Raw genomic sequence first — 14,899 nt, 5'->3', positions numbered from 1 at the left:
GATATTTGTAAAATAGGTTCTTCACTTTTAGATGTAGCGACTTATCGTACATTTATTATTCCAGCCCACAGGTCGACGTCTTGCCACACATATACTGGGGCGATTGAAACCTGGAGCGCCGAACACCGCAGAATCAAGCGCTCAGGATGAACTGCTCACTAACTTACTCGCTGTCCGCTAATTCATTCTGTCATGTGGGTCGCTACCGTGTCCTGTTACTCGTGCCTCTGAGAGCGTAAATCTTCTTTTGTTTGTGTATTTCTGTTGTTCTTTTTATATAGTGTTTTTCTCTATTTTTTTTTCTATTTATTCTTCACTCATCTTCTTGTTATTGTTCCTGTCTGTCTTCTCCACTCTTGTTTTGTTGAGTGCAATTTAAACACTGCGACTGCTTTTTCTTTCTTTATGTCACGCGAGCGCGCGCGCGCGAGAGCGCGCAATCCTCTGTTGGCACGTATATTCTACACAATCCTTTTACTACCTCTATGTGCCATCCCTTAAAGGGGTTTTTAGTCGTGTATCGTGTCATGATGATTAGAATGGTAACACTGTAGAGCAGCAGCATAAAACATTCTGTAAAAAGATGAAGCGTATTTTTTTCGAGGGTGCCCAGCTGCCGAGGGGCGCACACTGCATTGCTATCCCTCTCGACACGGGCAGCAATGGCAATCATTGCCATTTGTACCTGAGTGTCCTACGGCACTCAAAACTGTCTTCTACCAACTTTTATCTATATAAGATCTACGTCACTACGCCTGGCTGTTGGTATCTAAACTGTAATACTCAGATCACGCAAGGCGCTTTCCTCTCTGGGTCTCGTTGCCTAAATCTCCCTATCTTCTGCGGAGTCACGACTCTCTTACCTCGAAACCAAGACCCCGGGCCCACACTATTCATCTCTAGCTCACCTCTTGTCCCCGTCCGACAGACCACTCACTGGCCCCGCAACTCGATGTCCACATTTACAATCGAACTTGCAGTCAAGTGTAAGTGTTGTAACATTTAACGTCGTGCAGTCCATATAATCCGATATTGAATTTCAGTCATAAGCCCTATTAGACTCATTCCGCATTGCACCGCGACTCCGCTGACACCTCTGGACTAGGGGTAGCTCTGTCCCGTTGCTCGCGTACGCGTTCATAGCGGCCACTAGCAGCGTAGCGATTCGTGGCTAGTCCAAGTAACTCTCTTTACACTGCGATACTACGATTCCCACTCGGAAACTCGTCACATATGGGTGACACCAAAATCGTTGGTAGACCGACCCTCTTCTTTCCACAACACCTCGGCCGAGGCCAACTTAATACAGGGCCCCAAGGTGAGATATTATGTGTTAACAGTTTATTTATTGCTCCGCTACCGGAAGTAGCATGTCTGTAGCGTTTCACAATAAGAGTATCGGCTGCCGCTTCCCGCCAACCGGAAGTGGAACGTTATTCATTAGCGGTAGCTTAACTTTGAATCTCTGTGTTGCCTGGTAAAGAGTGTTTGACATTATAATGTTAATGTGTTTATGATGATAAGAGAAGGGAGACATGTTGTATTATAGCTTGTCTAGATTATTATTTCTATAGGGTTTGGCATTATTATGTATATCATTTATGTATGCATAAGTTATCTTATATTGATTGTATTTTGTTTATTTCCCTTGTAGGAAAAACCACACACGACAAATATCTGTATGTCTGCCTAAATAAGTAAAGAAGTCAAGCCTCATCTTAGTTCCTCATTTCCTTTATTCTGGACCTTTGGCCTTAAGTGGTGTTCTGGTCGACACACCTGGGTGAACCTAGTGATAGACACAAAACAAGTGCCAACACTGACTCTCCACTACACTGACACTAAACTTGGAGTTCATTCAAGTTATAAAGTTTTGTTTGTAGTTTGGTTTCCTATTTTGCACACCAAAAACACAGAAACCTCCTGTCTTAAATTCTTAAGCAAGCTGATCAGTGTGGCAGGATTAAGGTGCGCTAGCTTTAATCCATCTACACAATGGCTCTACTTCAGGGCAGACATTTTGACTTGTCATGGCAGGAATGACAGAGGCCTAATTAATAACAATAATAGGGTTTGCATTACCTACAGCAGTGCCAGTTCCGGGGCTCTGGTTCTCTACATTATAGATCTCTGGGTTGGCTTAGTGGGCCATTGTTAGTTACATCTGTGCATTTCCTTTTATAGAGTCAACATGTCTGGTATGAAAAAGGCCTGTTATGAAGCTAAATCAGCTTTTTATGGTTCAACTGTTTTTGGCAAAGAGAAGATAATCTTGTGTGTGTGTGTGTGTGTGTGTGTGTGTGTGTGTGTGTGTGTGTGTGTGTGTGTGTGTGTGTGTGTGTGTGTGTGTATACCAGGATTCGGATAATGAGTGGCTGCTGTTGTTGTATTTTGTACTATACATCTAATAAATCACTTTCCAATCTCTTTCTGTGTATTCCAAACAAATCATGTGAAGAGAAAACTGCATTAAGTGTAATGATCAAAATGTGTAATAGGTTTTCTTTCAAGTGGGGATCACTTTGACATCAATTTCTATTAAAACATTATAGTTAAAAAAACACACATTCTTTCCAGATTTACTAAATGTACATACAAGTTTGGGGACTGGCAATCTGACCAACAACTCCAGGGGGAAATTTCATTTGACTTTTAAACATTTGATTCATGGAACAATTAAGGGAGCAGAAATGTTTTTCTTTCTTAGGGATAAAATAGTTTGAGTTCAAGTTTCAGTTTAATGAGTCCATATGTAGGTGTGTGTAATTCAATGTTTTTTGACAGAAGAACGGGTCAGCACAGCAATAAAAGCACTAGTCATATAGACCACTGCTCTAAAGAGATATCAAAAATTACATTAATAACTTAGAAAGAAAAGGAGAGGATGAGTTGACAATCAGTTGTAAGATAAGTAATGACATAAATAGCATATATTATTTTGCATATACTGTACATATATGAACATGTGGATTGTGAGTAAAAACGACAACATTGCAGGAGAACTTACGTGCAAAATACTGCCAGGGGGTGAAGGTTCTCCCGTTGTCCACAGAGCGCTCCAGCACCCAGAGGTCAGGTCGAGGTGAATTAGCAAACTTGAGGAGGATGTATGCCACATGGAAGAGCTAAAAATCAGAAGACAAAGAGCAGGCGAAACAAAAAAAGGCAGTCACTGCTCTGAATAGATTTGGCATTATGTTGTCGTTTCCTGTGCTTAATTCGCTCTGTCAAGTAACGCACCGGCCAAGGCCAGCAGCTCTGAAAATACTCTGGTTTCCTTTCTTGTGAAAGCTGGGGCACAACATCGGCTCGGTCATCGCCAACATAGTCACATACCGAGAGACTTTTATTGTGGATTTAGTGATTACACTGATTCAAGGCTCGACTTCAGCAGTATTTGTGTGGCCATAAAGCCAAGCACAAATACAACAAGTCACCAGCATTTGTCAGCATGGAGTCAATAAAAGTGTTGCAGGTGCAGCCAGGTAAGTGAAAAGACATCAGCTAAGCCCACATGATCCATGTCTGTGTACGGAAGTCTCTATCTCCATCTTTCATCAGAGTACACAGGCAGAAAATGATGCCAATGATTGTTTCTGCCAACAGTGAGCTTTCTGTCAGAGCAGTATGTTTCCTTTGCAGTACATCAACATCCTAATCAAGCCCTTAAAGCGGGTGACTTCAGCTTGATTGAACATTGTACGATATAAAGGTCCTTGTGATATGTCATAGCTCTTTGTTATGGACTTGGCGTGGTTTGGAATTTAAACCCTGTGACACCATCTTGCATGTGACACCTGCAGTGTCAACAAAAAGCCTCACCTGCTCCTAAACACCACACCCCTGTCATGTTTCTGTGAGGCTGAAACACATTTTATCCGTCTGTGCAATTTCAGTGCTGGCGTCGATCCTAATGAAACATTTAACATGTCTTAAAAACAGGGTACTGTAGGCATGTGTGTGCAAAACTTCTGGTGCGTGCCCTCTGGAATTATGTGATGAATGAAAACAGTGCCCAAAATAGAGAGTGCTGTTTAAATAAAAAAAATTCTTTTAACTGACTCTCTTTGAGAGAGTTGAAGGCAGGCCCACGCTCGTCTAGTATCCCTCAGCTCCATGCTGTAAACCCCAGCGGGCTTTTGAAGCACTCAGCTTGCTGTCTCTCCTTGCATGAGGATAGAAGCAATGCTTACAATCATATCAAAGCAAAGTAAAGAGCCGTGGACAATGTCAAGAAGCACCCACAATTATCTTGATGGATTCCTCCACCAAACCCTAAAACGTAACGGCCTGAAGTTCAAGTAGCTCTTGGGTTGATGGACTGTAAGAGAGTTCAGAGGTCAGCTGGGCAAATGAATGGCCTTTTTCTCTATAAACTGTAAACAATCCCTAATAACTAACAACTAACATCAGGTTGCAACAAGCCATTTTTACTGCCTTTTAATCAATGTTGTCATTAAGCAAAACAGTAAATTAAATAAAACTGCCTTTTTCTGACAACTTTAAATTGGGTGTGTCCTGAAATTAATCAGAAAGCACTTCCACCCACATGTAACAGGATGTGCTAAAAATGGGTTAGGGCGCTGGCAAACAAGATGTGGGCTTTCACCCAGCTAAAAACAGAAGCACAGCTCTTCCAGAGGAGCTGCCAGCTTTCAATATGCTGGTTCTGCTGAGGAACAGGAGGAAGCTTAGTTCACACGAGCAGTGATGACATCAAGGGAGGGCTAGGGAAAGGGATGCAGGAGGAGAGAGGTGCGGGGGAGGGTCAAAAGGGAAGAGGGGAGGGTAGAGACGTGCGGGCTGGCATGAAGACCCATCTCAGATTCCAAACATAGCGCCAAATTCCCCTTCCCTCATAATGCCCCCGCAGCAGAGCGTGCCACTGCTTTCAGGAACCTGTCATGGACAGCAATGCACAGCAGTGAAAATCTTCTCTAACTCCTGTCCGGGGCACAGATCAACTCAGTAACTACAGGAGATGCTCCTGTCTCCCAAAAAGAATGACACTATCATTTGTCATTCAAGAATTTCAGTTTCAGTTCTGCGGCTGAAAGTCACACATGTTCTTATGGGCATATGGGGTTTGCTAGTGGCACGTTTGGTTTAGTCTGCATGTCATTCCCCCAAAATGTTCCAGCACACATTTTTCAGAATGGGTCTCCAGCAGGGAGAGCCGGTAAGGCTGAGTTCTTACAGAAAGCGACCCGAGTTTGAATCCAATACACAGCTCTCCGGCGCTTGCCATGGCCTCACCTTCCCCCCCTTTTTACATTTGCTACATTAATTCAACAACAAAACTAAATCGTAAGAAAGAAAAACTACAATTTAACTACAAATCAGACAAAAGCCTTTTATGCCAACATTCGGTAATTAATGGACATTTCAGTCAACACAAACAAACAACCTTCAGAACATGGTGGCTAACCAATAGTAACATTGTTTGGCGTTTAAATTAAAACTTTATAAAATCAGAAAAGACAAAAATAGGGAATCCAACCACTTGCCATCCCCATGCATTTAACTTTCCAAAAGGCTCATCAAGGCTGACTGTGTGGATATCACTGTTCACCATGGTATCTAACACTGACTTGATGCCAGTAACTGAGTGATGGTGGGAAGAATCCTCCGGAAACAAACTCAGCGTGAAACATACAGCGTGATCTTGGAAGACAGGGCCTGTCCTGGCACGGCTGTGCTTAATTTCAGGCCTGTCTTTCCAACTGTGTGCTGCCAGTCTAAACACACACTCTTGAAATATGTCCAGCACCTACGTATTGTTTGCATGGAGCATGAAATATCGTAATGGCATGCTAAGCAGAGCAGCGCAGGATTCCAGTGGCGTACAACGACATTAAACAGATTGACAAGCTTGTGGCAAAAACACTTGGAATAACGCTTTAGCGGAGCCATCCTCTGCCCCTCCCTGAATCTGCAGCCTGGGGCTTTAGACTAGAGTGCCATGCCATGGGGTTTAGAGAAGGAGTCTGTGGGTGTCAAAGGGGTCAGGGGTTGAGCAGTGACAGGTATGGACTGTTTGACACCTACCGTCTCTGCCTCCTCACCCAATCTCAAATTCCTGACCTTGACCCCCATAGTAGTGTTACACATACCTTAAACCTTATACCTTATAAGGTTTCCAGACCTCCCCTAACCTTCTAATTAACACAAGGCCAAACAAGTCCCTCATGACCAAACACAATTTTTACAACAGCGGGCTACACTTGTCGTTTTGTGTGAATTCATTTTGACAAAAACACACAAAGTCCCACTCCTAAATCTTTTGACCCTGGACATTTCATGCCCACTGGTTGTTTCGGTGTGTGTGTCACTGTGTGTGTTATAATTTCTGTCTGATTGACTGCTGACAGTTGATGCCTAGTTTGTGTGTGTCTCTGTGTGTGTGTGACAGATCAAGAGTGATAAATGTGCCCCGTGAAGCGTGAACTGCAGCACTGCTTCACTTGATACTTGTCTGCGCCTCAGGTCATAGAGCCGTGGAGCGGTTTCAATACTCACAGAAAGATCAGAGATATTAAAAAATTGCTTGATTGCGTGACCCTTTCACCGTTGCTCCTGCTGCTGTGCCTGCCACGTTGATCTCTTCAATTATAATCTCTTTGTGTTACTCAAATGAAGTGTACTGTTAAATGGACTGGTTAGGAATTGCTTAAGTGCTTGTTACTTTATTTCATAATCCATTTGTTTGATATTTAAATATTTTTAAATAACATATTATATTATGTGATTTTGGAACATTGAACAATGTAAATCTATTCTAATAGACCTCAACAATGGAATTATGATCAGTAGAAATGGCCATGTCATGGGACCTTTAAACAGGCGGGAAACGTAAGCTACCAAGCCAACATCATAAGTACATTTTCAGCAAGTGAAGTCAAGAAGCAGATAATTGAAAGTCCAAGTCCCAAAGGCAGAGCTAAGAGGACTAAATATGCAGTAGTGAGATCACAATCCTGACAGATAGAATACCAATCTGAGCTAGCTCCCGAGAGTCTGATGTGAGATCAGAGGAATGCAATTCAAAGGAGAGGAGGCTTCACCTTCTGTTGGAGTGGATCAGCCCTGCCAGACAGAGCGTGCTGCGGCCCAGTGGGGTGAAGCGTTTGGCCTCCAGTTTGTGACAATGCAATGTACAACTGTTTGTCTTTGTGCAACAGGTGGGCTGTGAAAAAGGGGGAGAGGGGTGGTCTGGTGTATTTTTCTCTGTCTCCATGACAGAATTAGTTATATGGTGGCAAGGAACAGTCACAAGAGAAATGGAGGTGTAACAGAAAACATACAGCTTGTACAAGTTTATACTTGATAGCAGTCTTCATATAGCAAAAGCCTGAGGTGCAGCTGCTTGATAAAAGTCTATTCCTGCATTGAACATTACATGTTGACCTATTTAATAAAAGTACTTATGAGCATTACAAAGCCAAGCAGAGTTCAATATGGGCTCAAACAAAAAGCATTCAATATCAATGTATGTTCAGATTTGAAGGAGAAAATGTGTATTTTGAAATTATTTGTTCAAAGACATATTTTCAATTGAACTATGAATCTTTCTCAGACCAAATACAGTTTTCTTATTGAAAGACCTTGACGTTCACTCCAAATATAAAAGGAGTAATGATTGCAATGTTTCAGCAAAATATGTATGGGAAATGTATGTAATATTGAAATATTATACTAATGCAGTTTTTATTCCAACTTTTACATGAGTGTATTTCTGATGGCGTTGTCGAAGGGTGTATAAAAACTCCTGCTCCGTAACACATCCCATTGCATCAATGCCTCCGTCACTAAACACGTGACAACTTGTTGGTATTTCCACGTGTGAATTAAAGGCTTACAAAAGGTGAATAGAATCCCAAATGAAATCCCACAATCTTTTCCACATCGGAGCTCTGGATTTAGGAGGAACTGCGGTCCAACAGTCACCCGTGATGCCAGACTGCTATACTGCTGAAAAGCAGGAGGTGGCTGGAAGCTCTATAGTAAATAGCTGCTGGGTTGGCCTGGCGCCTCAGGCAGCCCGGCTAAAGCGGGAACTTACATCACCTCCATCGTCACCACAGCAATAGGGACATGTCTAACAGCCAATCTTGTCTCCAGGGTTGGACTGAACCAGCTGCCCTATATAAACAAAGCTTTATTACCAAGCCTATGCAACAAATAAAGATAGATTTTCAGCAGCAATTCAATCAAATCTTTGTCTCGGATTACATATTCAAAATACATGACACTCTGATTTGGATTATAGCCTCTACATATCTGCAAACCACCTGTTGCATGATTTGAAGGATATACAGGAATGCATACCAGCTCAAAAATGCATGCAAGCAAATGTATGGTTGTATTCTACTCAGTGAGAGTGAGGAAGACAAGTGAATGTGTTCAGTCTATCACTTGTGTGTTCCTATGTGTTCTCTGTTTAAGTACTTTCTCACCAAATTACACCATTTCTTCATTTCTTTCCATTTAATGAGTGAAAAGAGAGGGCCAGGTCACTTCCAGAGAAGCATAATAAGAACCAAACCTTTGTGAGAGTCTGGGAGCACAGAAAGGATGTCACACAATACCGCCTAGAAGGATTCTAACACAAAAGGGGGCGACGGCTGCAAATAAAAGATTCAAACCAACTTCAGTGGGAGGTGGACCCCTTAGAGAGGGGCTTATGTTCCAGGGAACTTTTAACAGTGCCAACGCCTTTGCACTAACCTGAACCAGATCAAATCAATGTTCTTACTCGCATGTCCCATACAAAGTGAAAAGAATGTCCAATATCATAGCATATATATAAATAACATATAAATCCCAGATAAACACCAAGATGTTCTGTCAATCAACACATTTAAGCCACAAAAACATCACACACACCATTGACACGATAAACACCTCTCACCTACAGACATAACACTTCACTTTCATATATTCATGCCAGTTCCTTTAAAATTGATCCAACAACTCAGAACTTTACTATCTGATGTTCATTCAATAACAATGCCGACCAATCAGATGGGAGACAGACAGCAGTAAGCCCTGGTATGTTTGTCTCACATGGTCTACTCTGGGCTCACTCAGCCAGATAAGCACATGTGGTCGGGGCTCCATAAATACATTCCCCAGAAAAAAGGAGTGACTGGCCCTCTGATATGTGGTGTAAATGTTTACCAAGACAATGGCTTGCCTACTGTGTTCTGCAAATAGCTTAACAAGAGCAGAAGTTCCTGGAAAGGCCTTTATTTCTTGGGCACAGACATAAAATGCATCTATAATGGGATGGACAAGAAATGTTTTACTGGGTCTTGATTTATGACCGAATTAAGAGGTGAAGAGAAAAACCCTTACATGGCAAAAGCATTTTTTGTGAAAATCAATTCAGAAATGCTCCCACATACAGTATGTGCTTTCCTCAAGTGCATTATTTGTGGGCCAATAATTAGAGGTAGATTAGATGTAGACACTCCATATGTGCCAAACACCATTTGTATCCATACAGTAGCCAATAGGCTAGTTGCACGGGATGACGTATTTCCATTTCCGGTTCATTGAGTGTGCGCTTGTAAACTTCCGGCTTACGGTAGAGCGGTAGAGGGAAGAGCGATAGATAGCGTATAGATGGCGTGTAGATAGCGTATAGATAGCGTGTAGATAGCGTATAGATAGCGTATAGATAGCAATAGATAGCAATAGATAGCAATAGATAGCGAGAGAGATAGCGTATAGATATTATATAGGCACTATTTTACACTCGATGTCTCCAAGACCTACCGAAGGTTAACATCAGTGATGTACAAGCGGCAGGCTCAGCCCAGAGGAGCAAAAGAGGTTCAAGATGTACATATCCAGTTACATCAACAATTATGAAGGTAAGTGACAAACAAAGCTGTAGTTACTGGCTAACTTTGACAACTTGACAGTTTTCATACAGTGTAAAGCGTTTTAATTATGTACTATTACGTTTTTTTGGATAACATGAATGTTATCCAATTCCCCACAGTTTCAAACAAAGATCTACCTTCAGGGAGGGTGAGCATCAGGGCTAGCTGTTACAGGTCCATGAGAAAGCATGAAAAGCCTCACAATCTCAGAGTAGGGAGGAAAATAAAAATCAGTTCAAAGCCTCAATCAGGTTCATGTTCTGGGGTTTTGATGTGGCTAGAGTAGGTAACCTGTGATTTAGGATTCAAATAAGCCCAGCTAGCTGACGTGTTGCAACAGATTACATAGTGACAATACATTTGCTCACATCAACTGGTAGCTAGCTGTGTGTATCTAGCATGAAGGGACTACAGATTTATTTTCGTTTTGTAACCCTCTCGTGTAAAATGATAAATACATTAGCTAAATCCAAACTTAGCTTTCATCAAAGGTTGTTAATGAGAGGTTGAAAACCGTCTCTGCTTTCATGGACACCCAGAAACTGGTTGTGACGGCTGCTGTTCTTTACTGAATAGTTAGTATAGGGTCCAATTATTTGTATTGGCCAGTGTTAGGTAAGTGCTGGTTTGTTTTGTACCCTACATCTATGTTAAGCTGTTCAACGTTCTACTAACACTATTTCAGTTATAATATAAGATAATAAATTGAGAGAGCTGAGACAGACTATACAAGCGTATCTGTTTGAATGTCCTTAAATTACAGTATTCCAAACAGCAGAACTTCTGTGTATGTGATATGACTGACAACCTGACATGGTTTAGCCTTTTCCCACACCTATTACTTGCCTGATCAGCCTGCTCTCAGCTTTCTCATTTGTCTGTGTTGTATTGAAGCAGTGTTCTAAATGTAAAATGACTGACATTTTTGTTTTAAGAACTGCTCACCTGTGGAGATTGCAGTGGCAAAGTGTTCCTGTGTAGCTGGAACAGCACTCTGCAACCACAATGTTGCACTGCTGTTCCAGACCGCACACTACTCCACTCAACCTGGCTGCTGTACCCCCTGTCCTCAGCTGCACTGAAACAGAGCAGCGATGGCACAGGCCAAGAACCATGGTAAGTACAGTATGTGTTCACAACCAATCCACGGTTTAATGAGTATTTCCTTTGTGCCAAGAGCTGATTTAGTATGTTGCATCAACAACCTTTTCAATTAATTTGACAATTCTTTTGTGTAGTTAATAGGGTGTGAAACCAGGCAGAGTGAGTGACATGGTGTTCACTTCCACTAAGCCAAAGCAGTTTACAGTTGCTGACGGTCTAAGGTAATATATATTGTCCTAAGTAATTGTATGTAGCCTGCTACAACTTTGTGATTGTTGTCTGAGTGTAAAATTGTTCTTAAAGTCCTAATTATCATATAAACATGTTCAAAGGAGTACACGTTACAAGGCCGTGCGGGGGGAGCTGCCAGACCCAGATGTCCTCAAAGTCAGCGAGGCATACAAGGACTTCTCAGCAGACATCGCACCGCGAAAAAAAAACGAATGGCTCACTACTCAACTCAACGACTAACACTCTTTCAGAGGATATGTTGGAAATGCACACATTATATATATTTTTTGCATCTACTTTCTGGATATTGTACATCTGTTCATCTGTAATATAAACTAGCATTACTTAAATATGCAGAGACTAATTGAAATGTTTAAATATGTATATAACATCAACCTATGTTTTGTAAAAGTTTATTAAATTAATCTGTAAAATGTTATCATATTGTGGATTTATTAAATTATGTATTTTCCTTTGTTATTTATGTGTGCGTTTGTTTTGAGGATATAATTCATTCGTACCTAAACATAGTATGGTATAACTGCTTTTTGTAATGAAATACACAATTGGTTTGGGAGAAAGAAATCTTTTAATCGTTGTTGCCCAGGCTTGCCGAAATGAATGGAAACTTATCTCCCGATTATAACATTGTGTAACTTGCTGCTGTTAAATACCGTCAAACTATGTGCTTTATGTGCAATATATACTTTATATACTTTATATACATATGCCATCTTTAATAAATGTAATATATACCGGGCTGCTAAATCCTAAGAACTGCTACAGGATTTGATTTGTAGATTTGATTTGTTTTTTATCTGTATTTTTGAAAATGATGTAACTTTTTATCTTTTTTTTAGCATATTGTTTATTATATTATGACTTAGTACTTTTTTAGCATATTGTTTATTATATTATAACAGGCCAACCACTAAGCATGTTTGTGGCTCTTTCCTGCTGTAACGCTGCAAATTTCCCTCTGTTGGGCTAATAAAGTGTATATCTGATTCTGATAACGGGACAAATTTTGACCCAACAGGGCACACAGCAATTCTCCACTTTCTTAGCGACGCTGGAAGGTCAATCGCTTTTTCTTTTACCCAGAGATCCGCTCATTCGTTGCTCTCGTGTGTGCATAACAACACTGTCAAGGCTGTTCAAAACTCTGTACTCAAACGCGGACAGTACCTCAGCCTCACACCCAGCCGCCGGAAGTTGATAGACGCCATGCTTGTGCACAGAGCCTATCTTGCTCATTTTCCAGAGTTTCACCTGATTAGTAGTTAGGTCTCTACTGTGACAAGTCTCCATGCTTTAATGTTATTATCGTTCCCTTCTGACGCTAGGGGGATTAAAGGGAAGCGAACACAACCAGATTGGTATAATTATAAGTGGTTTAAAATGCACAACAGGTGAACAGAAATGGGGCAGGCAAGACAGCCTGAAACAAACAAAAGGAGCCAAAACACCGGTGTTACAATAATCAAACAAGATAGAGGCCACGGAAAGGCGCAAGTTTAAATGGGCAACCACCTAAGAGACTCTAAAAGGTGAGTCTAAAGGAATAAGCAGGAATAAATATTAATGATTACGTAAATAAAGAAGAAACAAAAACCTCACTTTAAGAGGTGTACAGACTAACGCAAAGAACTCGTATACAAAAACACAGCTAAACTAAAGGCAGGAAGTCGTCACAGAATCCTAAACTACTCTGAACCACACTAACTAAGCTTACTCGTGGACACTCGTAGACTAACTACTCTGAGACCACTACTAATCACACAAGTTTAACCTCCAGAACAAAGTGAGCAAGGATCGGAGAGCTAAGGTCGTGCTCCAGCATACAGAGGCTCCAGGGAGAAAGATGATTGTCCCCAAGCTTTGTAGTTCATCTCCAGCAGGTGTGCGGCCGGCTGTGCGCTGCGATTGGAGCTTGCATCGGGCCATGTGCTCCAATCGCATCTCAGGCGGACCAGGAGATGGCGCAGCCAAATGCCGGTGGGGCAACCGCACATGCTCATAAAAGAAGTGGACACACAGCGTGAAAATCAACTCTGACGACCAGGAAGGCCGCAGCCGTAAACAAATGTTCAAAAAGCTCTTTATTTGTCTTGTATGCCTGTGCTTGCAGCACCTCTTTTCCTCTGTCTGAAACCAAGCACAGTCATCTCGAAAAATTTGATTGGTTCAAGGCTGCTAAGAGCTGTCCGGCCCCTTTGCACAACAACTCTCTCTCTCTCTGAAGTGCAACATCTGGTTAGCTATGGTACACGAAGTAAAGCAAAGGAGTCCAGATGGAGGCTGTGGATGCGGAACATTTGTAAAATGTGGACACAGAAAGTAGAAAAGACTGACGGGAGGTACTGAGTGAGGATGTGTGTGTGGTGTTGTGTGTGATGCGGTGTGTGTTGTGTGTGTGTGTGTGTAGTGTGGTGTGTGGGTGTGTGGTGTGTGATGTTGTGACGCCGCTGTGGTGTTGTGATGTGTGTGTGTGGTTGTGTGTGGTGTGTGTGTTGAGTGGGACGGGCTGCTCCATCAGCGGTTCTCCGCCTTGGTCTTATCGGGACAAACTTGCTCCCCTGCTCCGTCACAACGATGATCTCCTGTCGTCAACCAGATCGGATCTGGCAACGGAGAAGGATACACTTCGGTCCTGTGGCTACACTTTTATTTACTTCAATTTCTCCAAACTATTCTTTTTCAACAATACTAATTCATTCACGATGAAGTTTTAGAATACTCAGATCCTTGAGCCAGCAATATCAAAAAACAATGAAAAATAAAAACAACTCCATTACTAATATGAGTTCTTCATTCTAAATCTTAAATTAAACCCAATCTAAATGTGACACATGTGTAACAAGACATACACACGTAGGGCGGATGCCAAGTCGCAAGAAAATCAGTAAAAAAGTAAAAACCGTATGTATTGTAAGAGTATAATGTCCCCGTATAAGAAAATTAATACACAAGTAATACAAACACCTAACATTTTTAAGAAGATCAGATACTACACCACATGAATTTCACTATTGGTCTATGCCTATAAGAATACTCTGAGCAGAGAAATACAAAGTGTTATTCCAGAGTGGTTCCTGCTGTACTCAGCACTGTTGTCAGATTATTAGAAGAACCCTGTTAGGGATGAAACCCTCTAATGGTCAACCCATGTCAGAGCACACACAGTGGAAATGTGTTCATCTGCTTTTAACCATCTTATTACAAGAAGTCTTAGTACTAGGATGTGCAGTGCCCGGGGAAGCAATTGGGGTGGACTCTCAAGGGCACCTACGCAGGCCCAGGAGTAAAACTGGGACCTCTCAGAGTAGCAGTCCACACTCCATATGAAGTCTGTCCATGATTTAACCGGCAACCCTACGGCTCCTCAGTCCAATGCCCTCCTACTGACTGAAGCCGACAGCCGGAATCAATAAATGATTCAAGAAATTGTTATGGTCCATTTCACAACCATTTCTGACATTTTTAAAACTAAATTACAACACTATAGAGCAAAAATGGCAAGAGCAGCCTTATCGATTACAGTAAATTCCTTATTGTTGTTTCAATTTTGGTTTTCTTTCTGCTCTAAACTCACCTGTGAATCTCGACCTGTGACAATCTCCAGAACTTTTCCCTGCTTCCTATTTCTGTTCTCACTTCACTTCCGTAATAAT

At 41.6% G+C, this 14,899-nt stretch overlaps 1 protein-coding gene across 4 annotated transcripts in view; it reads right to left on the bottom strand.

Annotated features, from left to right (window-relative positions):
• LOC104957653 (laminin subunit alpha-3) overlaps positions 1 to 14,899 on the bottom strand; it is a 65,137-nt gene that overhangs the window by 45,986 nt on the left and 4,252 nt on the right. For all 4 annotated transcript variants that reach the window (XM_010785299.1, XM_010785300.1, XM_010785301.1 and 1 more), the window contains exon 3: positions 3,008 to 3,125. In XM_010785299.1, coding sequence (XP_010783601.1) covers positions 3,008 to 3,125 — 118 coding nt within the window. The remainder of the gene's footprint in view (positions 1 to 3,007; positions 3,126 to 14,899) is intronic.

This window comes from Notothenia coriiceps, unplaced genomic scaffold (genome assembly GCF_000735185.1).
Source record: "Notothenia coriiceps isolate Sejong01 unplaced genomic scaffold, NC01 NC01_scaffold00027532, whole genome shotgun sequence".
NCBI lineage: Eukaryota > Metazoa > Chordata > Actinopteri > Perciformes > Nototheniidae > Notothenia > Notothenia coriiceps.
The sequence above is the reverse complement of the archived record's forward strand: the minus strand, read 5'-3'. Positions and strand labels throughout refer to the sequence as shown.